Source organism: Amblyraja radiata, chromosome 29 (genome assembly GCF_010909765.2).
Source record: "Amblyraja radiata isolate CabotCenter1 chromosome 29, sAmbRad1.1.pri, whole genome shotgun sequence".
Lineage (NCBI taxonomy): Eukaryota > Metazoa > Chordata > Chondrichthyes > Rajiformes > Rajidae > Amblyraja > Amblyraja radiata.
Genome location: NC_045984.1, coordinates 1910761 through 1938074, shown reverse-complemented (window position 1 = coordinate 1938074; position 27314 = coordinate 1910761). Strand labels below are relative to the sequence as shown.

Here is a 27314-nt window from a genome sequence, read left to right as displayed (position 1 = left end):
TCAAAGTCATTCTCTTCTCTGCTCTCTCAACCACAATGAGAAGAAAACGCGTTTCTTACATCGGCCCAAATGTCCCATATTTTCCGTATCCATTCTGCCAGATTCTTCCACGGCCTCAAGCAGAAGAATCTGTCGAGGTGTGGTGATCTGAATTGAATGTAAAAAACACGTGGTCAATATGCATTCTTTATTATAATTCATCTTTACGTCTGGAAGTTGTGCATTAACCATTGATAAATTAGAGAGTTATTAACTGACGTAAATGTTACACTGTTATCCCCTTTTGTTACGTCGTAACGTCCGTGCTGGAAACACTTGCAAATATCCGTTACTGCACTTTGACTATAACGGCACGGTTCGCCTGATATTGTCTCCTCATGTCCTCTACTTCAACACGCCACGCGGCTGCTTTTGCGTTGGCGTTTACCTACTAATAGACACAATAAAAACCGCAGATGCTACATTCTTCGACAAAAAAACAAAACAACTGGAAGAACTGCGGGACTGGCAGCATCTCGGGAGGGAATGGACAAACGTCATTTCGGGATGGGTTCTTTTTGCAGACTGAAGAAATGTCCCGACCCGAAACGACGTCTGCTCATTCCCTCCACAAATTCTGCCTGTACCCGTATAGTTCCTCCAGTAGTTCCCTATTAACTGGTAGCAAGAGCAAACAAGGAATGACTACACGGAGTTGGTGTTTGAAGTAACGGGCGATTTATTAAACTGGTGCGCACGGGGAGGGCATCTTTGGCCCGTTTCTTCAAACACCAACTAGGGTCCGTTCAATTTTGGCTCCCACAATGATACTGGTGCGCATCAGGAAGCGAGCCAAAGCTGCCCTTCTAGTGTGCACATGTTTAATAAACCGCTCGTAACCTCAAGCACCATCTCTTGGCCTTTCCATTTTGATCTTACACTGCTAATCGATGTTATTTTTTCGAAAAGATTGACCATCCCGTGCTCAAGGCTGATATCATCCTGCGCCCGAATGTCATTTGAACTGTCGGTGTTTTATCGCCTGTGCCTCCACGTCTTTAAACGCACACTCTGCCACTTCACTGGGATCAATGTCACTCGGTATTTGATTATGCTCCTATGAAGGGTTATAGGATCTCGCACCAGTTTCTGGCGACCTCGATGTCATTCCTGTTGAAAGCTGTCAACATTGTAAGATCTCTGCGCGAACATTGAACTTGTCGATTCAACGATCGATACCCCCAGGTGACTGAGGATTGATGAGTAACAGAGGAGTCTGATTAACCCATTCCAGCCTGTCCACAATATATTGTCAATGATCCAAAACGTGCATCTGGGCTGATTGTTTTATACTGAATAAGTGATACTGGTTTAGAAAAGTGAAGAAAAATGCATCCATTTCTGATCAGGCCACCATGAGCAGCGCTTCCTGGAGAGTCAGTGCAGCCGAGCTCGGTAACTGCACAGCCGTGTAGGATTTCTGCCCAATCTTCTGTTTCTGACGATTACCTACAGGGGGAGACATTGCTTGCATTTTTTCTTCACTTTTCTTCGCCCAACACCTCCGCTCAGTTCGCAATAAACAACCTGATCTCCCCGGTGGCTCAGCATTTCAACTCCCCCCTCCCATTCCGAATCCGACCTTTCTGTCCTGGGCCTCCTCCATGGCCAGAGTGAGTCCCACCGCAAATTGGAGGAACAGCACCTCATATTTCGCTTGGATAGTTTACACCCCAGCGGTATGAACATTGACTTCTCCAATGTCCTTTCTTACATCAGGACTAGTGTGTCAAATCACATGGATCCTTTGCAGTTTGCGTATCAGCCTAACATCAGTGTCGATGATGCCCTCATTTACATGCTGCAGAGGGTGTACACACATTTGGACACTGCTGATGCATCTGTAAGGATTACTTTTTTTTGACTTTTCAAGCGCCTTCAACACTATTCAGCCCCGACTGCTAGGGGAGAAGATGGAGAAGATGAAAGTGGATCCATCACTGGTACTGTGGTGTTTGGATTACCTTTCCCTCAGACCACAGTACGTGCGCCTACAGAACAGTGTCTCGGGCACCATCTTGAGCAGCACAGGGGCTCCACAAGGAACTGTGCTGGCTCCGTTCCTGTTTACCATCTACACAGCGGATCTCCAATGGAACACCAACAACTGCTTTTTGCAGAAGTATTCGGATGATACAGCTGTTGTCGGCCTCATTAAAGGGGGCAATGAGGAGGAATACAGAGACATTATAAGTAACTTTGTGGAGTGGAGCGCACACAATAATCTCCATCTCAACACCAAAAAAACAAAGGAGATAGTGGTGGACTTTAGGAGGGGGAGGAGGAGGACTCAAGCAACGCCGATCAACATTAAGGGCACTGAGGTGGAGGTGGTTGCTAATCACAGGTACCTTGGGGTGCAGCTTGACAGTGAGCTGAATTGGAAGTGTCATATGGAGGCGGTGTACAGGAGGGGACAAAGCCGACTGTATTTTTTAAGGAGGCTGAGGTCTTTTAATATCTGCCAACCCCTACTGTGCAGTGTCTACCATTCAGTGGTGGCCAGTGCTCTGTTCTTTGCTGTGGCCTGTTGGGGAGATGGCGCCCGTATAGCGGATAAAAACAGATTGGACAAACTAATTAGGAAGGCCGGCTCAGTGATCGGGGCTGAGCAACGAACGGTCCAGCAGGTGGCAGAGGCCAGAACTTTAAATAAACTAGGTTCCATAATGACAAACCCCACTCACCCACTCCATGCCCTGAAGGTGATCAAGAGCAGTATCTTCAGCAAGAGGCTGATTGCACCAATGTGCAAAACGGAGAGATACAGGAAGTCCTGTTTACCAGCTGCAATAAGACTTTTTAATGAGCACAAATAACTGCACTTTTTTTTAAATTAATTGTATTTTAACTTGTATTTTAACGTATTTTAACTTGTTATGTATGAAAGCGTGGTGTTATGTTATGTTTGTCTTGAAGCTGTCGTGGCAAATAATTTCCTGAAAAGGATTATTAAAGGAATATTCTATTCTATTCTATTCTATTCTATTCTATTCTATTCTATTCTATTCTATTCTATTCTATATTCTATTCAGGTAGTCCTTGCTTTTTTCCTTCTTTCCCCTCCCCTTCCCAGCTCTCCAACAGCCCACTGTCTCCGCTTCTTCCTTTCTACTCCACCCCAACCCCCACATCAGTCTGAAGAAAGGTCTTGACCTGAAACGTCACCTATTCCTTCGCACCATAGATGCTGCCCCACCCGCTGAGTTTCTCCAGCACTTTTGTCTACCATCGATTTTTCCAGCATCTACAATTCCTTCTTAAACAATGTGTCTTGTGTTCAGTGTTGGTCACCCTGCTGCAGGGCAGATGTTGGGTAAGGTGGAAAGTGTGCAGAGAAGATGTACTTGGATGCTGTCAGGACGAGGGCTTCAGCTACAGGGAGAGGTTGGATGGGCAATAATTTATTCCAAGCGGCACAGGGGTGACTTTATAGAGCTGTATAAGATAATTATTGGAATAGTTTAACGTTAATTACCCTGAGTATGGAATCAGATGACACAGGTTTAAGCGGAGAGGGCAATGATTTAATAGAAACACGGAGTGTGTGTGTGTGTGTGTGTGTGGGGGGGGGGGGGGGGGGGGGGGGGGGGTCGTTTTCAACATAAAGTGGTGGCTATATGGAACGAGGAGGTAGTTTAGTTTAGAGTAGTTACGTTAAGTAGTTAAGCAGATTCGAGTAGTTAAAGGTAAAGTAAGGTAAGTTAGAATAGTTAAGGTGTTTGAAGCAGGCACTGCAGCAACAATGAAAATACATTTGGACCGGTACACAGATAGGAAAGGTTCAGAGAGATATGGGTCAAACGCGGGTGGTTGGAACTGGCGTCGATGGTCGGTAAGGGCATATTGGGCCTAAAAGCTTGTGCATGTGCAGTACGACTGTACGAATCTATGAATCAAGCAGGTAACCTCGGTCTCGGTGTGAAGGATAATTCTCCGGTGCCTTTACCTCCACGCAGTGAACACGGTGACGATTGTGATCCTGTCCCGTGGAAAGTGCGGCCTCTCCAAAGGTGTCACTCGCTACCTTGAGGCCATGGCGACGGCGGATCTACTGGTCGTGATCTTCGATATGATAATGAAGCAATTACCCATGGGTTACAGAGAACAGTTCAGTTTCGTGAATTCCATCCATGTGTGTAATATCCACGCTGTCGTGGTCGCCGCAGTCACCGACTGCTCTGTCTGGTTCACCGTCGCATTTACCTTTGATCGATTTGTGGCTATTAGCTGCCAGAAGCTGCGAACTAAATATTGTACCGAGAGAACGGCGGCTGTTGTTCTGGGGACCATAACTGTGCTGAGTAGTTTAAAGAATATTTTCTGGTATTTTATGCTGAGAGGTGAATACCACCTTGATTATGTGCCCTGGTTTTGCCGGGAAAGAGCCGGTGTACTGAGATCGTCAGTCTGGGCAGCAATTGAGTTCCTCCATTATCTCGTCACCCCGGGACTCCCATTTGCTCTCATTCTCCTGCTCAACGTCTTGACGACCAAATATGTTTTAGTGGCCGGCAGAACCCGCAAGAGACTCCGCGATCCCAGCCTTCGAGAGAGCGCTAGAGACCCAGAGATGGAGAGCCGGAGGAAGTCCCTGATACTACTATTGGTCATCTCAGGTAACTTCATCCTGTTGTGGTCCGTTTATATGGTGTACAATATTTGGGGGAGAATATACGATCTGAGGATCGGATCTTCATTCCCACCTAATACGCTGCAAGAGCTGGGCTTTATGCTGCAGCTTCTCAGTTGCTGCACAAACACCGCTCTTTACGCCGTGACCCAAACTAAATTCAGACAACAGCTGAAAGATTTGGTGAAATATCCCTTCACGCTCACTGTAAAATTCCTACAGAGGAGGTGGAGAATTTGCGCAGGTGTGTTACCGAATGCATCTTCTCTCAACCATTCTCTCAAGCAGTAAGTAGAAAACACCTTCACCAATACAGAAAGTAGGAATAGCAGATATTGGTTCCAATAAAAAGTCACAAAGTGCTGGAGTAACTCAGCGGGTCAGATAGCATCTTTGGAGTAGGGTCCCGACCCGAATTGTCATCTATCCATGTTCTCCAGAGGTGTTACCCCAGCACATAGTGTCACAATAATATAGGATGTCATACCATCCGTCACATTATACTGATACAGCACTTCTGATCAATAAAATAAATCTGGTTAAATTGGTACTTTCGAATTTGAACAAATACTTCAGCTCGACCTAAGATAGTAAATGTCCCTCGACTAATGGAACAGCAACAATGTTTTGTAGATCCTGAGATCAATAAATATATCTTCAATGAAACACCAGACTCGGAGAACGCTCAACCATAATATGCAGGTTCAGGTACATAAAGCGCCGGTTCCGGAAAAGTATAAAAACAACGTTACTTCTGAGCTATAAATGCATGAAGATCACACTGTATTTCATAACAACCTTTTGGATCACATCCATGCAGCATATCCACCCAATAGAGCAGTTGGTGGCAGAGGTAGAACATAGAACACGGAACAGCACAGCGCAAGAGAAGTTTCTTTGGCCCACAATGTCTGTGCCCAATACACAATATCACAGGTAGACAAAAGGGCTGGAGAAACCCAGCGGGTGCAGCAGCGTCTATGGAGCGGAGTGAGATAGGCCTATCTCCTTCGCTTCATAGATACTGCTGCACCCGCTGAGTTTCTCCAACACTTTTGTCTGCCTTCGATTTCCCAGCATCTGCAGTTCCTTCTTAAACACAAGATCACCTCTTATTTGTTTGCACATTATCAATACCCTTGCATTTCCTGCAGAATCATCAGGTGGCTATCGAAAAGTCCCTTAAATGCAACTATTGTCTTTTTCAATCTTCCCTCACACCTTAAAACTCGGCCCTCTAGATTCTGATTCCCCAACGTTAGATAAACAACTCTGTGCATTCACTCTATCCACCTCACGATTTTACACCTCCATATGAACACGCCTCAGACACGTACTCCAAATAACACAGTCCCAGCCTACCCTAGCCTTTCCTTTTAATCCAAGCCTTTAAGTCTGGGCAACATCCTTGTAAAACTTCTCCACACTCTTTCCAGCTATAGCATCCTTCCTATAGCAAAGGGACCAAAACTGAACACAGTACTCGAAATGCAGCCTCACCGACGTGTGGCACAACTGTAAACTAACTTTTGGACTTCTATAATCAGTACCCTGACTGATGACGTTCAATGTACAGAACCTTGTTTACTTCCCTATCGACACATAAATAATAATAATGCATTTTATTTGCTGGCGCCTTTCTGGACACCCAAGAACACCTTACAGGACATAAAATCACAATACATTTATCAATATTAAAATCAAGTTGATTAAAAACAAAAAACAAAAAAACAAAAAATACACAAAACATTTTAAGTCATTAAAATCAGGGTGAACATGGTGGAAGTTATGTCGGGTATGCTAATCTAAACAGGTGTGTTTTGAGTTGTGATTTGAATTGATCGATGGTGTCAAGGTGACGGATGGGAGGTGGGAGAGTGTTTCAGAGACGTGGGGCAGAGCAGCTGAAGGCTCTGGCACCCATGGTGCTGAGTCTAAATGTGGGGACATTTAAAATTGCAGCTGAGGAGGAACGAAGTGACCGGGAAGGAGTGTATGGTAGCAGCAGGTCAGAGAGGTATTGGGGAGCAAGGTGGTGTAGGGCTTTGAAGGTCAGCAGTAAAATCTTGTAGTTAATCCGGTGGTGCACAGGGAGCCAGTGGAGCTGAGTGAGGATGGGTGTGATGTGGTCCGATGATCTGGTGCGGGTGATGATGCGGGCTGCAGAGTTCTGAATGCATTGGAGGCGATGAAGAAGTTTATTGGACGTGCAAGTGAGGAGGGCGTTGCAGTAATCGATGCGGGATGTGACCAGAGCGTGGATGAGGACTTTTGTATTGTCTTTGGAGAGGGAGGGGCGGAGTCTGGAGATGTTGCGGGGATGAAAGTATGCAGAGCGTGTGATATTGCTGATGTGGGGGCCAAAGGAAAGTGTACTGTCCAGAATGACGCCGAGACATTTGACATGGGAGGAGGTGGGTATGGGTGAGCCATCAACTGAAATGATCATCACATGACACCACTTTCAGCAGCGGGGTAAGGGGATGGCTTCAGGAGGGGCTGTCAGGGGCCGGTGGCGGTGGGGGAGCGTCCTGCACTCACTCCATCCTGCCTCAACCGCCCTGCTACCCCTGCTGCTGCCTACCCCGCCGCTGCCGTGGCTTCCTGCTGCCGCTGCCGCTGCCTAAACGCTGCTGTGGCCTATCGATGTCGTGGCTGTCGGGGGGCAGTGTGGGAGGGGGAGGGGGGTTGTGTCCTGCAGCCGGGGCAGGGACGGCTTCAGGTGGGGGCAGTCTGGTGCCGGTGGGGTGGGGGCATTCTGCAGCCGGGGGAGGGAGACGGGGACGGTGATATCATACAGCTGTAAAAAATCACAACGGGGGCGAGAAAGAGTACACAGAGAGTAGGGGAATCAAGGACCAGTATACATGGGTTTAAAACGTAATGGGATCGATTTTTATAGGAACTTGAACGGAAAGTGTTCCATATTCAGGGCAGGCCCGCACGAAGCTTTTCAAAAAGGGGGGGGTGGCATGCCAGGATTACAAAAATGTTAATGTGAAATTATGTGGCCGCTGCAGGCCTCCCCCCCCCCCCCCCCCTTTTTTAGGGCCCAGGAAGCTCTCGGGTTTTAGATGCTATCTGATGCATTTTAGACTTTTTTTGGAGCATTTTTGCACCAAAGTTATGACCAATATTTCAGAAATTAGCTGAGAGGTAGCTTTTTCACACAAAGGGTGGTGGATGTATGGAACGAACTGCCAGAGGAGGTAGTTAAGGCTGGGCCTATCCTAATATTTAAGAGACATTTGGACACGCCCAGACAGGTTTGGATGGATATGGGCCAAACGCGTGTGAGTGGGACTAGTGTAGATGGAACGTGTTGGTCAATGTGGGCAAGTTGGGCTGAAGGTCCTATTTCCACACTCCATAAAAGGTATAGATGATATTTTGGGTCAAGACCCTTCTTCAGTAATATTCATGATGTGACATGTATAGACATTCCTGAATGTTACCCAAACCATCGTGAGCTACTTTGTTACAGTGCTTGCCCTCTCCTATAACGTCTCTGCTGCCTTGGGTGACGCAGGACAGGACACAAGATTTGGGACATGGTGTGAAGATGTTGCAGTCTGTCCCAGCCTGGTAAAAGCCAGGATGGAGTGGATGTGGAGAGGATGTTTCCACTAGTCGGAGAGTCTAGGACCAGTGGCCATAGCCTCAGAATTAAAAGACGTTCCTTTAGGAATAGAATAGAATGGAATAGAATGGCATTTATTGTCATTCAAACAGCTTGTAGTCTTAAAACTACAACAACAAAAAAACAGACCCACACTTAACAGTTTACACAAACATCCATCACAGTGAATCTCCAACACCTCCTCACTGTGATGGAAGGCAAAAGTCTTATCTCTTCCCTTGTTCTTCTCCCGCGGTCGAGCAGTCCAACTGCAATGTCGAGGCGAACTGGGGCTCCTGATGTTAAAGCCCCCGGCGGGCGATAGTAAGTCCCGTGGCCTTTTAAGACGCGCTGGACGATGTTATGCCCCGCTCCAAGTCATTTCACCACACGATTCCGGCAGGATCAATTCCTGTTGCACGAACTCCGAAAAGCGATCTCCCATCAGGGACCTGCGAGCTCCCGATGCTATACCGTCCACAGGGTCTGCGGCCGGAGCCTCCGAAACTCAGAAGTCGGGTGGAAGCCGCGCGCCACCACAGCTCCACCCGCTCCGAAGTCGGCCAGCTCCATGATGGCAGGTCTGCAGGCTCCGCGACAGGAGCTTTCAGGTTGGTTCCGGCCGGAGGCCGCCGCCGGCTCCATGATGTTAGGCCCAACAACATCGTGGACCCGACACGGAAAAAGTCGGGTCCACAAACAGGGAAGAGATTAACGGTCCCCCCCCCCCCTCCCCCCCCCATATACACAGCTAAAATAAAAAAATAAAAAAGAATCAAACATACATTTAACGAGACAAAAAAAAAAAGACAGACGGACTGCAGTCAAGCTGCTGCCGTTTGGTGAAGGAGATGAGCAGGAATTTCTCAGAGGGTGGTGAACTGTGGAATTCATTGCCACAGGCAGCTGTGGAGGCCAAGCCAATGGACATTTTTCAGGAGGAGATTGATAGATTCTTGATTGATACGGGTGTCAGAGGTAATGGGAAGAAGGCAGGAGAATGGGTTTGAGAGGGAAAGATAGATAGAGTCATAGAGTGATACAGTGTGGAAATAGGTCCTTCGGCCAAGCATGTCCCATCTACACTAGTCTCACCTGCCCACGCTTGATCCATATCCCTCCAAACAAATCCTATCCACGTAACTGTCTAACTGGTTCTTAAATGTTGCGATAGTCCCTGCCTCAAGTACCTCTTCTGACAGCTTGTTCCATGCACCTACCACACTTTGTGTGAAAAATACACCCCTCAGATTCCTATTAAATCTTTTCCCCTTCACCTTAAACTTATGTCCTCTGCTCCTCGATTCACCTACTCTGGGCAAAAGACTCAACCTGATCTGTTCAAATCATGACTTTATATACCTCTACTAGACTAATTGGGACCCGTTGGGTCCCATGTTCACACGGGAGGGCTGGTTCCCCGACGCAATATTCCTCCTCTCCACCAATTCCAATATTGGTGGCCAGTGGGGGGGCTTTCTGAAGTGCTGGTTTGGGTTCTTGGGATGGCAGCTCAGTCCCTCAAGCCTGATCTGCTGGCAGCTCACTCACGGTTGGTGGGCTGGCAGTTGACTCATGGCTATTCCTTGAAATTCCATTTCAAGCAGGGTGCAAGGCCACCAAATTCAAACCCATTTTACTACCACTTCAAGCAGGGTGCAAGGCCACCAAATTCAAGTGCAGTTTCATGCCACTTTCAGCAGGGTGCAAGGCCACCAAATTCAGTACAGTTTCATACCACTTCAAGCAGGGTGCAAGGCTGCCAAATTCAAGTGCAGTTTCATTCCATTTCAAGCAAGTTGCAATGCCACCAAATTCAAATGCAGCTTCATACCATTTCTTGCAGGGTGAAACCACCATAAAACCACCATAAAACCACACAAAACACCAAACTCACAGTTCAGTAGACATTCAGTGTGTTCAGTTGATTCACAGCTCAGACAGTCGTGCCCTCTCCCTCCCCCATCATGCAGAGATTTAGCCACACTCAGCCTTCCGGGTTTTATAACCCCTCCCCCTCCCACCGGAAAAGGTGTGGTCTTTGTGGCGTGATTGACAGGAGAGAGATTCTCAACATTATTTAAACACTAATAACAATTTTATTTTTAATTGATGGGAAGAATTATCTGCACTTGCTGAGCAGAGGGAGACTGAGTAAGATGGCCAAGTGTTTTTTTTAATCTAAAATCAATATACAGTGCAAACAGGAAGTAAGTGCATTTGCAATAGTGCCTTTTAACTTCAAACCAAAGCACCCAAACCAGCATTTGCAGTAAGTAGTGACTTTCAACTTCAAGCCAAAGCACCCAAACCACCACTTGCAGTAAGTAGTGCCTTTCAATGTCAAGCCAAAGCACCCAAACCAATATATGCAGTAAGTAGTGCAACTTCAAGCCAAAGCGCCCAAACCACCATTTGCAGTAAGTAGTGCCTTTCAACTTCAAGCCAAAGCACCCAAAGCACCATTTGCAGTAAGTAGTGCCTTTCAACTTCAAGCCAAAGCACCCAAACCACCATTTGCCATAAGTAGTGCCTTTCAACTTCAAGCCAAAGCACCCAAACCACCATCTTGGGGAACGGCTGCTAACCAGCAGCCGTCCGTTTAACTCACTTTTTTTTGTTGCAGTTTTAGATATTCCTGTGCCCTGTTTGTGGGAGAGATAGACTTTTTAATGTGGGGGGTAGGGGATAATAATATTTCTAGGTCCCTACCTGGTTAGTGAGGCAGCTTTTTCTCCGGGCTGCCCCGTCGACCCGTCCTCGTGGCCTACCAGCTGGCGTGGAGCGCCGTTTCCTGGCGGGGACCGCCCAGCACCTCGGCTTCGGTGGCGGCACAGCGCTGGAGCGCTATCGCGGAGCGGGCGATGCCTTGCCCGCCGCGCTGGATCGACGCGCTGGAGCTCCGGTGAGTTGTGACCGCCGAGATTAACACTTCCAGGCTGCGGGTCTGCGGAGCGGAGCAGGCGGCACTGACTTTAACATCGCGAGCCTGGGAGCTCCAAACCAGCGCGGCCTTGCCGGCTTCGGAAGCCGCGGTCCCCAGTTAGGAAGCGGCCGTTCCAGGTGGCCCAGCCGCTGAAAGGACTCTCCCGATGCCAGGGCAACAGCACCCGGCCAGAACGGCCAGGAACATCGGGCCTCCGCAGAGGCAAAAGCGGAGGCCTCAATACACCTGACTTTGGGAGAATTGGGGATGGGGACTGGACATTGTGCCTTCCCCCACAGTGGTATCCATTGTGGGGGGATGATTTATTGTGTGTAATGTGAATATGTTAGTTTGTGTCCAAGATGGCTGTCGGAAGGGAGCCTTTAGCTGCCGCTGCTCTCTCTTCACATTGTGTTTTTGATTTTTTGTCTTTGGAGCGAATTCTGTCTTTAATTTGTGTATTGGTGATGTCCTTATTATTTATTTTACTCCGACTACATGTTTTTTCTCTCTTGTTAATTTTCTGTAAGGTGTCCTTGAGACTTTGAAAGGGGCCCGCAAATAAAATTTATTATTATTATTATTATTTGCAGTAGGTAGTGCCTTTTTACTTCAAGCCATTGCACCCAAACCACAATTTGCAGAATGTAGCGCCTTTCAACTTGCAGCCAAAGCACCTAAACCACCATTTGCAGTAAGTAGTGCCTTTCAACTTCACGCCAATGCACCCAAAGCAGCATTTGCAGTAAGTAGTGCCTTTCAACTTCAAGCCAAAGCACACAAACCACCATTTGCCATAAGTAGTGCCTTTCAACTTCAAGCCAAAGCACCCATACGACAATTTGCAGCAAGTAGTGCCTTTCACCTTCAAGCCAAATCACCCAAACCACCATTTGCAGTAAGTGGTGCCTTTCAACTTCAAGCCAAAGGACGCAAAGCACCATTTGCAGTAAGTAGTGCCTTTCAACTTCAAACCAAAGCACCCCAAGCACCATTTGCAGTAAGTAGTCTTTTAATTTCAAGCCAAAGCACCCAAAGCACCATTTGCAATAAGTAGTGCCTTTTAACTTCAAGCAAAAGCACCATTTGCAGTAAGTAGAGCCTTTTAACTTCAAGCCAAAGCACCCAAACCACCATTTGCAGTAGGTAGTGCCTTTCAACTTCAAGCCAAAGCACCCAAACCACCATTTGCAGAATGTAGTGCCTTTCAACTTGAAGCCAAGCACCCAAACCAGCATTTGCCGTAAGTAGCGACTTTCAACTTCACGCCAATGCACCCAAAGCACCATTTGCAGTAAGTAGGGCCTTTCAACTTCAAGCCAAAGCACCCAAATCACCATTTGCAGCAAGTAGTGCCTTTCACCTTCAAACCATATCACCCAAACCACCATTTGCAGTAAGTGGTGCATTTCAACTTCAAGCTAAAGGATGCAAGGCACCATTTGCAGTAAGTATATACCATATAACCATATAACCATATAACAATTACAGCACGGAAACAGGCCATCTCGACCCTTGTAGTCCGTGCCGAACACTTATTCTCCCCTAGTCCCATATACCTGCGCTCAGACCATAACCCTCCATTCCTTTCCCGTCCATATAACTATCCAATTTATTTTTAAATGATAAAAACGAACCTGCCTCCACCACCTTCACTGGAAGCTCATTCCACACAGCCACCACTCTCTGAGTAAAGAAGTTCCCCCTCATGTTACCCCTAAACTTCTGTCTCTTAATTCTCAAGTCATGTCCCCTTGTTTGAAGCTTCCCTACTCTCAGTGGGAAAAGCTTATCCACGTCAACTCTGTCTATCCCTCTCATCATTTTAAAGACCTCTATCAAGTCCCCCCTTAACCTTCTGCGCTCCAAAGAATAAAGCCCTAACTTGTTCAACCTTTCTCTGTAACTTAGTTGCTGAAACCCAGGCAACATTCTAGTAAATCTCCTCTGAACTCTCTCTATTTTGTTGACATCCTTCCTATAATTAGGCGAACAAAATTGTACACCATACACCAGAATTGGCCTCACCAATGCCTTGTACAATTTTAACATTACATCCCAACTTCTATACTCAATGCTCTGATTTATAAAGGCCAGCACACCAAAAGCTTTCTTTACCACCCTATCTACATGAGATTCCACTTTCAGGGAACTATGCACAGTTATTCCAAGATCCCTCTGTTCACCTGCATTCTTAAATTTCCTACCATTTACCATGTACGTCCTATTTTGATTTGTCCTGCCAAGATGTAGCACCTCACACTTATCAGCATTAAACTCCATCTGCCATCTTTCAGTCCACTCTTCCAACAGCCATAAATGTCTCTGTAGACTTTGAAAATCTACTTCATTATCCACAACCCCACCTATCTTAGTATCATCTGCATACTTACTAATCCAATTTACCACACCATCATCCAGATCATTGATGTACATGACAAACAACAGTGGACCCAACACAGATCCCTGTGGCACCCCACTAGTCACTGGCCTCCAACCTGACAAACAACCATCCACCATTACTCTCTGGCATCTTCCATTCAGCCACTGTTGAATCCATCTTGCTACTCCACCATTAATACCCAACCATTGAACCTTCTTAACCAACCTTCCATGAGGAACCTTGTCAAAGGCCTTACTGAAGTCCATATATACAACATCCACTGCTTTACCCTCATCAATTTCCCGAGTAACCTCTTCAAAAAATTCAAGCAGATTAGTCAAACATGACCTTCCAGGCACAAATCCATGTTGACTGTTCCTAATCAGACCCTGTTTATCCAGATGCTTATATATATTATCTCTAAGTATCCTTTCCATTAATTTGCCCACCACTGACGTCAAACTAACAGGTCTATAATTGCTAGGTTTACTCATAGACCCCTTTTTAAACAATGGAACAACATGCGCTGTATGCCAATCCTCCGGTACTATTCCCGTTTCTAATGACATTTGAAATATTTCTGAAGTAGTGCCTTTTAACTTCAAGCCAAAGCACCAAACGCACAATTTGCAGTAAGTAGTGCCCTTTAACTTCAAGCCAAAGCATCCAAAGCACCATTTGCACTAAATAGTGCCCTTTAGCTTCAAACCAAAGCAACCAAAGCATCATTTGCAGTAAGTAGTGCCTTTTAACTTCAAGCCAAAGCACCATTTGCAGTAAGTAGTGCCTTTCAACTTCAAGCCAAAGCACCCAAACCAGCATTTGCAGTAAGTAGTGCCTTTCAACTTCAAGCCAAAGCACCCAAACCACCATTTGCAGTAAGTAGTGCCTTTCAACTTCAAGCCAAAGCACCCAAACCACCATTTGCCATAAGTAGTGCCTTTCAACCACAAGCCAAAGCACCCGAACCACCATTTTCATAAAGTAGTGCCTTTCAACTTCAAGCCGAAGCACCCAAAGCACGATTTCCAGTAAGTAGTGCCATATAACTTCAAGCCAAAGCACCCAAATCACCATTTGCAGTAAGTAGTCCCTTTTAACTTCAAGCCAAAGCACCCAAAGCACCATTTGCAGTGAGTAGTGCCTTTTAACCTCAAGCCAAAGCACAATTTGCAGTAAGTAGTGCTTTTTAACTTCAAGCCAAAGCACCCAAAGCACCCTTTGCAGTAGGTAGTGCCTTTTACCTCCAAGCCAAACCACTATTTGCAGTAAGTAGTGCCTCTTATCTTCAAGCCAAAGCACCCAAACCACAATTTGCAGTAAGTAGTGCCTTTTAACTTCAAGCCAAAGCACCCAAACAACCATTTGCAGGCAGTGCATTTTTTCTTCAAACCAACCATATTTTCATTTTGAAACCACATTAAGGGGACTCGCAGTTGAGTAGACATGTGTTCAATGTTATTCAGAGCTCAGAGACACGTGACCCTCTGGCTTCCTCCGACTTGCAGAGAATGAATGAGGCACACGACTTTCTGGTTTTATTGTCCCTCCCCCATCCCACCAGCAGGGGCAGCAGAGAGAATGTCAATTAAAAAAAAAAACCATTAATATCTCTCTGATTTTTCATCGATGGGAAAAATCCTTCGGTCCCGCATGGCAGAGGGGGGCTCTGAGCGAGGTTGCCAAAAATGACGGCCGTAGATGGCGGCGTTCTCTCTGAATTCACACCACAGTGAGCCAAAAGCTGTCAAGATCAGACTTTTAGTAATATCTATATTACTAAAACTCTGATCTTGACCGCTTTTGGCCCACTCTGCTGCGATTTCCGACAGAATGCCGCCACCTACGGCTGTCATTTTTGGCCACCTCGCTCAGAGCCCCCCTCTGCCTTCCGGGTGCGGAGGATCTTTCCAGTCAATGAAAAATGAGTGAGGTATTAATGTTTTTACAAAATTCCCCATTCTCTGCTGCCCCTGCTGGAGGGAGGGGGAGGGACTATAAAACCAGGAAGTGGTGTGCCTCACTCAGTCACTGCAAGATGGAAGAAGACAAAGGGTCACGTCTCTCTGAGCTCTGAATAACACTGAACAAGTGTCTACTAAACTGTGAGTCCCCTTAATGTGGTTGGAAAATGAAAATATCGTTTGTTTGAAGTAAAAAGGCACTGCCTGCAAATGGTTGTTTGGGTGCTTTGGCTTGAAGTTAAACGGCACTAATTACTGCAAATGGTGGCTTGGGTGCTTTGGCTTGAAGTTGAAAGGCAGTAATTACTGCAAATGGTGGCTTGGGTGCTTTGGCTTGAATTTGAAAGGCATTACTTAACGCAAATGGTGGCTTGTGTGCTTTGGCTTGAATCCGAAAGGCACCTCTGCAAATGTACTTACTTCCTGTTTGCACTGTATATTGATTTTAGATAAAACGCTACCGCTTCCTGCTGTGATATTTGGTTATCTCACTCAGTCCCCCTCTGCTTAACAGGTGCAGAGAATTCTTCCCATCAATGAAAAATAAAAGTGTTATTAGTGTTTAAAAAATGTTGAGAATCTCTCTCCTGTCAATCACGCCATGAAGGCCACACCTTTACCGGTGGGATGGGGAGGGGTTATTAAACCCGGAAGTGTGGGTGTGGCTCAGTCTCGGCAAGATGGGGGAGGGAGAGGTCATGGCTCTGTCTGAGCTGTGAATCAACTGAACACACTGAATGTCTACTGAACTGTGAGTTTGGTATTTTGTGTGGTTTTATGTTGGTTTCACCCTGCATGAATTGGTATGAAGCTGCATTGGAATTTGGTGGCCTTGCACCCTGCTTGAAATGGAATGAAACTGCACTTGAATTTGGCAGCCTTGCACCCTGCTTGAAGTGGTATAAAACTGCACTGAATTTGGTGGCCTTGCACCCTGCTGAAAGTGGTATGAAACTGCACTTAAATTTGGTCGCCTTTGATCCAGCTTGAAGTGGTATGAAAGTGCACTTGAATTTGGTGGCCTTGCACCCTGCTTGAAGTGATATGAAACTGCACTTGAATTCGGTGGCCTTGCACCCTGCTTGTAGTGGTTAGAAACTGCACTTGAATTCGGTGGCCTTGCGCCTTGCTTGAAGTTGTAGGAAACTGCACTTGAATTTGGTGGCCTTGCACCCTGCTCAAAGTGGTAAGAAACTGCACTTGAAGTTGGTGGCCTTGCACCCTGCTTGAAATGGTAGGGAAATGGATTTGAATTTGTTGACCTTGCACCCTGCTTGAAATGGAATTTCAAGGAATAGCCATGAGTCAACTGCCAGCCCACCAGCCGTGAGTGAGCTGCCAGCAGATCAGGCTTGAGGGACTGAGCTGCCACCCCAAGAACCCATACCAGCACTTCAGAAAGCCCCCCCACTGGCCACCAATATTGGAATTGGTGGAGAGATGGAACATTGCGTCGAGGGACCAGCCCTCCCGTGTGAACATGGGACGCAACGGGTCCCACTTAGTCTAGTAGATATATATAGAGTGCAGTTTCATTCCACTTCTCGCACGGTGCAAGGCCACCAAATTCAAGTGCAGTTTCATTCCAGTTCAAGCAGGGTGCAAGGCCACCAAATTTAAATGCAGCTTCATACCAATTCATGCAAATCACAGCAGTAAGTGGAGCAGGCTAGATTCTTTACAAGGAAACAGCAGCCTGATGAACCTGTTGAATGTTTTATCGCTGACCTGCGCTACCTTGCTCAGCGGTGCCGTTTCGAGACCATGCGTGATCAGCTCACCAGAGATATTTTGGTCACCGGCATGCTAGATCAGAAGCTACGAGCAGAGCTGCTGCGAAGACCGGATCTCACCCTGACTGAGTCCATGCATGCATGCCGTATAGCTGAGGTAGTTGCCCCGCTACATGGGCAGAGGGGATCTGACAATCGGGCTATTAATCTGACTGGTGTTGCTATGCCCCGTCGCAAGCAAGACAACGTTCACCCTGCACTGCGGCTGACTTATGCCGCTCGGGTCCCGCTTGTCAAGAAGTGCCCCAACTGCAATTATATCCACTCCATGCAGTCGCAGTGCCCAGCATTTGGTAAAGCTTGTAATTTCTGTAAGAAGATGAACCATTTCTCAGCTGCCTGTCGCTCCCGTGGGAACGTTCCTCCAGCTTCCAGACAAGTTTTAAACAACCTTCAACAAGTTGATAGCGAATTTGGTTTCCAGTCTTCTGTCGACACTGCCCTCGACTCTGAGCCCAGTATTTCCATGGCAGATGCCAGTGTTTATTCTCTCCTTCATAATCAATCTCACCTCCCCGATCCTTCTGTGCTTGTCACTGTCAACAACAAGTCCTTCACTGCTAAGCTGGACACGGGGGCGAAGGTGAATGTTATGTCAACATCCCTGTTCAGGAAGATAAGAAATAATGAGCTGTTAACTGCTGATCGCTCCATATTGCGTGCTTATGGGGGAGAGGAGCTAAAACCTGTGGGGAGTGCCACCTTCCACTGTGTGCTGAAGAAATCTTCCCGTGACCTGTCGTTTTTCATTCTTGACTGTGACTGTGTGACTCTGTTGAGCAATCAGGCCTGTCAGGATCTCGGGCTGGTGTCCTTTGACCATACTGTTCATGAAGCGCGGGTGATGCTGAATCCACTCTCCGAGTACCCTGACCTATTCGATGATGATCTGGGTAAGCTGCCACTTGTATACAAGATCGCAAATGACCCGTCGGTTGTACCAGTGGTCCGTGCTCCACACAGGGTGTCGTTTGCCATGAAGGGCAAGGTCGAAGCCATGCTGAAGAACATGGTTGACATGGGAGTGCTTGAAGCTGTCAGCGAACCCACCGAGTGGGTCTCCACCATGGTCGCCACCATGAAGAAGGGTAAGAACGAGATACGGGTGTGCATCAACCCCAAAGACTTAAATCTGGCAATAAGACGTCCTCACTACCGCATGAGGACTGTAGAAGATGTTGCTGCCCAGGTCGGTCAGGCCACGGTGTTCTCTGTCCTTGATGCCAGGAGCTCATTCTGGCAAATACCTCTAGACAAACACTCCTCAGACTTAACCACTTTTGGCACCCCCTTCGGAAGATTCAAATTTTTGCGGATGCCGTTCGGCATCAACTCTGCCAGCAAAGTGTTTCAACGCTCCATGGAGCAACTGTTTGCTGGCCTGCCGTGTGCCATTATCGTGGATGACATCCTGGTTTATGGGAAAGATGCTGCTGAGCACGACCACAACCTCCGACGGATTCTAGACCGCGCTCGCCAGATCAACTTAAAACTTAACCCGTCAAAGTGCAGGTTCCGTGTAGCTGAAGTACCCTATGTTGGCCACATCTTCACAGCCCACGGGCTGAAACCTGATCAGCAGAAGACCAACGCTATCTCCGAACTGCCTGCCCCGACCGACGTTACCAGCCTGCAGCGTTTCCTGGGCATGGTCAACTATTTGGGGAAGTTTATCCCCGACCTGAGCGAGTTGAGCGCATCCCTGAGGCAACTGACGAAAAAAAGACATTGCCTGGTCCTGGTTTCCCCAACACCAGCAGGCTTTCGACTTCCTCAAAACAAAGCTGATCAGCACATGACTCTCAAGTTTTTGGATCTGCAACGTCCAATTGTAGTTACGTGTGATGCTTCCCGCTTCGGACTCAGTGCTGCCTGCCTGCAACTCTATGATGACGGCTCGCTGCAGCCCATTTCTTATGCCTCGCGTACCATAACAGACACTGAGCAGCACTATGCACAAATCGAGAAGGAGCTTTTTGCGGTTGTATTCGCCTGCTCCAAGTTCAAGGACTTCCTTTTCGGTACCAGGTTCACCGTCGAGACGGATCATCAACCCTTGGTGACCATCCTCAATAACCCTATCCACATCACTCCAGCCAGACTCCAGCGAATGATGTTACAGCTCCAGCGGTTCGACTTTCTGATCGTGTACAAAAGGGGCACCGAGATGCATGTGGCCGACGCGCTGTCCAGGGCCCCCCGGTCCTCCTGTGACAGGCACCCCTACGAGCAGGAGGATCTGCAGGTACTAAATGTCAACTTTGTTCCCTCTAAGCAGCTGCAGTGCCTGGTTGAGCACACCGCCAACGACCCCGACCTGCAACAGCTCGCAGCTGTCATCCAGCGGGGGTGGCCCAGCAGACGCACCTCACTGCCTGCGGGTGCCCACCCTTTCTTTCTGGTCCGTGACGAACTGGTGCTCCGGGACGGTATCATCATCAAGGGTCACAAGGTGCTCGTCCCTGCCTCCCTATACGACTTGTACTACAACGCTGCCCACGTGGGGCATCCCAGAGCCGATGCCACTGTCTCACATGCCCAAGTACAATACTATTGGCCCGGCATGGCCAAGTACATCAAAGCCCGAGTAGCCTCCTGTCCTGATTGCAACATTCTTGCCCCACATCAGCAGCGCCAGCGACTTCTGCAGCAGCCTGCGCCTGCCATGCCTTGGACCTCGCTGGCTGCTGACATATTCGAATGGCGAGGCAAGCACTACCTAGTGTTGGTTGATTCATACTCCAACTGGTTCGAAGTGGATCTTCTCCATGCTATCACCTCTGAAATGGTTATCAGTAAGCTGCGCAGACACTTTGCTACCTTTGGGTCCCCGGTCCGCTTGCAGACCGACAACGGCCGTCAGTTCACCAGTGCAGACTTCCGGGCTTTCGCTGTGAAGTGGAACTTCACTCACTATACCAGCAGCCCTGAATACCCGCAGAGCAACAGCTTGGCCGAACGAGCTGTCCGCAGTGCCAAGAATTTGCTCGAGCAGTCTCGTCTCTCCAATGGTGACTTCTACCAGGGTCTACTCAACCTTCGCAACATCTCACGGGACCCTACCATGCGATCCCCTGCCCAGCGTCTGATGTCCCGCGTGCTTCGCCCACCGATGCCAATCGCCCAACAATCCCTGGTGCCCAAGGTCCTCCAGCCTGCCGCCGTCCAGCAACGGATTGCTCACAAGCATGAGGTACAGCGCCGCTCTCACGACAAGTCCTGCCGCCCGCTCTCACCACTACTGCCTGGCCAGGTCGTCCGCATGCAGACAGCCACTGGATTCTCCCTACTCGCAACCGTTGTTGGGGTGGATGATTCCCCGAGATCTTACCTGGTGGACTTTGATGGAACTGTCTACCGCCGGAGCCGCCAGCACCTGTTGGCCATTAACGAGCCTCAGCCTCCTCCTGCAGATCCCTACGCTCCTCCGTTGCGTTTCGAGCCTGCCACTACTAATTACCCCACAGCTCCCTGCATGCCCCGGTCAGTTCGCTTGCCGCGTTCTCCTCCCTCTGCGCTTCCTGGGTTCTGGCAGATGTTCCCCTCCCCTGCTCGTTCTCCTCCTCCTTCTCCCCCGTCTCCTCCTCCTGGATCACCCGTGCCGGTTGGGTCACCTTCCGCATTCCCGGTTGGGTCTCCGCCGACTTTCTCCTTCCTGGCTGCTACTGCTCCTCCTCCTCTTCTATCGGGTGGGGAGGGTGAGGGTGCCATGCGCACACGCTCGGGTCGGGTTGTCAAACCTCCTGTCCGCTACGGTGATTTCGTTTAAAATTTGCATGTGTTGTATAATCACACTGCCACTGTTATAACTTCAATTTTAGATTTCCAAGGGGAAGGATGTAGATGGTTTATGCATGCAACCTATAATGTAGCTACCTCAATACCACTAACCATGCCCAGCCATCTCAGTATAACTGTGATATCCTCCCCTTGCTCCTCCCTTGGTTCCAGTACGCCTGAAGACTAGATGCAGTCAGTACTGGGACGTGTTTGACATGTGCCTTTATTAAAGACCCAGTAAAAGTTACAATGTGTCAGACTTGACTCCTTTACAAGGTCCTTGGAGATTATGGTTTCCCAGGAACTTAAAAGACTCCACAGATGTGACTGTGGTGTTGTTGATGGTGAGTGGGGTGAGGGGAGGGGAAGCTCTCGTAAAGTCTACAATCAATTCCACTGTCGTAAGAGCATTGTGCTCCAGGTTGCTGCGATGGCACCAGGACGCCAGCTGTGACACTTCCTTCTGGAGGCTGATTCCTCCCCATCCTGGATCAGTCCAATGAGGGTTGTGACCTAATTTCTATGTTTCTATGTGACAGTCGCAAACTTGAGAAGCTTGACAGGTGTCTGTGGAAGTGCAGTCATTGGTCTAGAGAGAGTAGAGGAGAGCAGAGAGTACGCAGCCTTGGGATGCTCCTATGCTGAGCGTTTACGGGTTTGAGATGTGCTTTCCCAGACTCACATGCTGCTTCCTGTCTGTCAGGAAGCTGGTGATCCACCGACAGAGGGGTTCAGGCACAGTCAACTAGGAAAGTTTGGAGTGTAGTAGCTCTGGCACAATGGTGTTGGATGCAGAGCTAAAATCAACAAACAAAATCCTCGCATAGATCCCCTGGTGGTCTAGGTGCTGGAGGATGAAGTGCAGGCCCAGGTTGGCTGCGCCATCCACAGATCTATTTACCCGATATGCAAACTACAGGGGGTCCAGCAGGGGGATTTTGATATTTTTCAGCTTGGCCAGCACAAGCCTTTCTAGTGTCTTCAGGACTACTGAGGTCAGTGTGACAGGCCTGTAGTCATTAAGATGACAATCCTTGCCTTTTTGGGTACAGGGACAATAGTGGAGACTTTGATGCAGGCAGGGACAGTACATGTTTGCAGGGACCAGTTAAAAATGTCCGTGTAGACCAGTGCCAGGTCCTGGAGATTTCAGGCTTTTCTGTCTTCTGAAAAGCCTCTCCACCTCCTCTAGTTTTATTGTTGATAAAGTGATGTTGTTCAGCAATGAGGGTGTGGGTAATTGGGTGTGAAGTGGTGATTGGAGACGGGTGGGTGTAGAAGGGCCCAGTCTTTGCAGTCGGAGGTCAGGCTGTCAGTGGGTGTAAAGTGTTGGTTGGGGTGGGAACGGGTCCAGTCTTTTCATACTGGAGCCTTGCCTTAAGTAGGTGTGAAGTGGTGAATGAGGAGGAGTGGGTGGTGGGTCAATTCTTTGCAGACTGGGGTCTGGCTGCGTTTGGTGGGGAGGGAGGGAGGGAGGAGGATCCAGGGTTACGTTTCTGATTTTCAAACCTGCAGTAAAACTCATTCAGCTCATTGGTCAGCTGACAATTGTCCAAAGAGCGGGGGGCTTTCTCTTATAGCTGGAAATTTCTTGCATGCCCTTCCATAGAAACATAGAAACATAGAAAATAGTTGCAGGAGTAGGCCATTCGGCCTTTCGAGCCTGTATCACCATTCGATATGATCATGCTGATCATCCAACTCAGTATCCCATCCCTGCCTTCTCTCCATACCCCCTGATCCCTTTAGCCACAAGGGCCACATCTAACTCCCTCTTAAATATAGCCAATGAACTGGCCTCAACTACCTTCTGTGGCAGAGAATTCCACAGATTCACCACTCTCTGTGTAAAAAATGATTTTCTCATCTCAGTCCTAAAAGACTTAAACTGTGACCCCTAGTTCTGGACTTCCCCAACATCAGGAATAATCTTCCTGCATCTAGCCTGTCCAATCCCTTAAGAATTTTGTAAGTTTCTATAAGATCCCCCTCAATCTTCTAAATTCTAGCGTGTACAAGCCGAGTCTATCCAGTCTTTCTTCATATGAAAGTCCTGCCATCCCAGGAATCAGTCGGGTGAACCTTCTCTGTACTCCCTCTATGGCAAGAATGTCTTTCCTCAGATTAGCAGATCAAATCTGTACGCTTACTCCAAGTGTGGTCTCACCAAGACCCTGTACAACTGCAGTAGAACCTCCCTGATCTTATACTCAAATCCTTTTGCTATGAATGCTAACATACCATTTGCTTTCTTCACTGCCTGCTGCACCTGCATTCCTACTTTCAATGACACCCAGGTCTCGTTGCATCTCCCCTTTTCCTAATCGTCCACCATTCAGATAATAGTCCACTATCCTGTTTTTGCCACCAAAGTGGATAACCTCACATTTATCTACATTATACTGAATCTGCCATGCATTTACCCAGTCACGCAACCTATCCAAGTTACCTTGCAGCCTCCTAGCATCCTCCTCACAGCTAACACTGCCCCCCAGCTTCGTGTCATCTGCAAACTTGGAGATGTTGCATTCAATTCCCTCATCCAGATCATTAATATATATTGTACATAGCTGGGGTCCCAGCACTGAGCCTTGCGGTACTCCACTAGTCACTGCCTGCCATTCTGAAAAGGACCCGTTTACTCCTACTCTTTGCTTCCTGTCTGCCAGTCAGTTCTCTATCCACATCAATACTGAACCCCCAATGCCGTGTGCTTTAAGTTTGTATACTAATCTCTTATATGGGACCTTGTCGAAAGCCTTCTGAAAGTCCAGATATAACACATCCTCTGGTTCTCCCTTATCCACTCTACTAGTTACATCCTCGAAAAATTCTATAAGATTCGTCAGACATGATTTACCTTTCATAAATCCATGCTGACTTTGTCCAATGAATTCACCACTTTCCAAACGTGCTGCTATCCCATCTTTAATAACTGACTCCAGAATTTTCCCCACCACTGATGTTAGACTAACTGGTCTGTCATTCCCCGTTTTCTCTCTCCCTCCCTTTTTAAAAAGTGGAGTTACATTAGCTACCCTCCAGTCCTCAGGAACTACTCCAGAATCTAAAATGTTTTGAAAAATTATCACTAATGCATCCACTATTTCTGCGGCTACTTCCTTAAGTACTCTGGGATGCAACTTTTCTGGCCCTGGGGATTTATCGGCCTTTAATCCATTCAATTTAACTAACACCACTTCCCGGCTAACCTGGATCTCACTCAGTTCCTCCATCTCATTTAACCCCCGGTCTCTTTATTTTTTCCTTAGTGAAGACAGAACCAAAGTAGTTATTCAATTGGTCTGCCATGTCCTTGTTCCCAATGACCAATTCGCCTGTTTCTGACTCCAAGGGACCTACATTTGTTTTAACTAATCTTTTCCTCTTCACATATCTATAAAAACTTTTGCAGTCAGTATTTATGTTCCCTGCCAGTTTTCTTTCATAATCTATTTTCCCTTTCCTAATTAAACCTTTTGTCCTCCGCTGCTGGATTCTGAATTTCTCCCAGCCCTCTGGTAGGCCGCTTTTTCTGGCTAATTTGTACTCTTCATCTTTTGTTTTGATACTATCCCTGATTTCCCTTGTTATCCACGGATGCACTACCTTCCCTGATTTATTCTTTTGCCAAACTGGGATGAACAATTGTTGTAGTTCATCCATGCAGTTTTTAAATGCCTTCCATTGCATATCCACCGTCAACCCTTTAAGAATCATTTGCCAGTCTATCTTGGCCAATTCACGTCTCATACCTTCAAAGTCACCTTTCTTTAAGTTCACAACCCTTGTTTCTGAATTAACAATGTCACTCTCCATCCTAATGAAGAACTCAACCATATTATGGTAATTCTTGCCCAAGGGGCCACACACAACAAGACTGCTAACTAACCCTTCCTCATTACTCAATACCTAGTCTAGAATAGCCTGCTCTCTCGTTGGTTCCCCTGCATGTTGGTTTAGAAAACTATCCTGCATTCATTCCAAGAAATCCTCTTCCTCAGCACCCTTGCCACTTTGATTCACCCAATCTATATGTGGTTGAAGTCACACATTATAATTGTTTTACCTTTGTTGCACGCATTTCTAATTTCCTGTTTGATGCCATCCCCAACTCCACTACTACTGTTAGGTGGCCTGTACACAACTCCCACTAGCGTTTTCTGCACCTTAGTGTTTCGCAGCTCCACCCATATCGAGTCCACATCCTCCAAGCTAATGTCTTTCTTTTCTATAGCGTTAATCTCCTCTCTAACCAGCAACGCTACCCTGCCTCCTTTTCCTTTCTGTCTATCCCTCCTGAATATTGAATATCCCTGGATGTTCAGCTCCCAGCCTTGGTCACCCTGGAGCCACGGGGATCAGAGGGTGTGGAGAGAAGGCAGGTACGGGATACTGAGTTGGATGATCAGCCATGATCATATTGAATGGCGGTGCAGGCTCGAAGGGCTGAATGGCCTACTCCTGCACCTAATTTCTATGTTTCTATGTTTCTATGTGATCCCAACTATATCACATTCAAACTTCCAAACTGAAGAAGAATCACTAGCTGAGTATTTGCTCAACTTCTCAGAGTACCTTTCCTTGGCAGCTCTGATACCTCTTCAGCTCTTTATCGATTTTGTTATCTTTTAACCTTTTTAACGATTAGGCTATCGGCTTTACGCTTCCCATCTCTGAAACTTAGCTTTAAGGGGGGATATTGTACGGTGCTGATTTTGGTACCAAAACACACGCAATTCAATTACACAAAAAGGTCAGATAATCTAGTTTGAAAATCCTGTGTCAAAAATGTTTAGTTTATTAACCATTAAGAATAGTATAATTAAACAAGAACTTACCAGTTTGAAGTTTGATCTTTATTTTATGAGTTATGATGAGGGACTACGTGAAGACCCCGTCCAGGCGCACATGCGTCAATCTTCAAAGCAGCGATGTGAAATCACAGCTAATAATTACCGAAGCATAATAGTAAGATACGTGAGACAAACCTAACTTCCAGCTGATCTTTATGAGAGTGGGGGCGGAGGGCACGTAGTCCCTCATCGTAACTCCTCATAAAATAAAGATCAAACTTCAAACTGGTAAGTTCTCGTTTAATCGTACTATTTTACTTCGGAGTCACGTGAGTGATTACGTGAAGATTTCAAAGCTCTGTGATTTCATGCCGTAGATTCAAATTCAGGCTTCTCATAGCATTGATTGCCTCTAAATGAGTGAAAAACAATCAATAATATACAACCATAACATTGGTGTTATCAGTTAATGTTTTATTTATCATAACAAAATTTCCCCCCTTTATCCCAGGGGGAAATTTAACACTGAATCCAAAACAGCACCACCAAATGCCCCAGGGTCTGCAATTTCTTTATGGTAATACTTGTGAAACATCCGTTCACTTGCCCATCCTGCAGCCATGAGAATATGGTCTATTGGGATGTCCAAATCCTTGGTCGCCAATGTTGATGCCTCCATGGTGGAATGAGATTTAAATTTGTCAGTATCAATCCCTGCATCAACCAGCACCTGCTTCAGCCACCAGATAGTCTGCACTGACACTTTCTTATGTGTTTTTTTATGGCCGATAAAGTATGCTGAATCTGCACCTCTTAAGTTCCTGGTGGCTTCAATGTCATATTTTACATGTGAAACTACACATAGTCTTGGATCCATAGGATATGCTGCAAAAACCAACTTACACCCCATGACTCCAGGTCTGTTCTGTTTGAGTAAATCATAGACATAGAATGTAATGGCCTCTGCTGTTATTACCATCCTATCTATACGCAATTTCTGCAATGTCTGTACTCTCTGTGCTGAAACTAGTGCCTTGAGCATAACTACCTTCATGGTAACCCTGGCCAAAGACAGAGCTGAAATGGGGCTCCATTGACGGAGTAACATTAGCACATCCCTCACATTCCAGATTTATGTTTATCTGAATCTAGGAGGTTTGGAATTGAAATTTCCCTTCATAAACCTACAGACCAAGGGGTGTGATCATACAAAATATTGATCTGACTCCCTCCATAGATATGAAGAGAGGGCACTTCTTGCAGTATTGATCGCACTATAACTTAATTCGATATCAAAATTGAGTGTTGACAGAAACTCTAATACATCTGGGATGTCTGCAGTGTGGTATGAAATATTCTGCCTTGAGCAAAACACCTCCCA

At 47.0% G+C, this 27314-nt stretch overlaps 1 protein-coding gene across 1 annotated transcript in view; it reads left to right on the top strand.

Moving 5' to 3' along the window:
- LOC116989715 (probable G-protein coupled receptor 139) overlaps positions 1 to 27314 on the top strand; it is a 33877-nt gene that overhangs the window by 4351 nt on the left and 2212 nt on the right. Inside the window, exon 2 of the mRNA XM_033047312.1 lies at positions 3999 to 4879. Coding sequence (XP_032903203.1) covers positions 3999 to 4879 — 881 coding nt within the window. The remainder of the gene's footprint in view (positions 1 to 3998; positions 4880 to 27314) is intronic.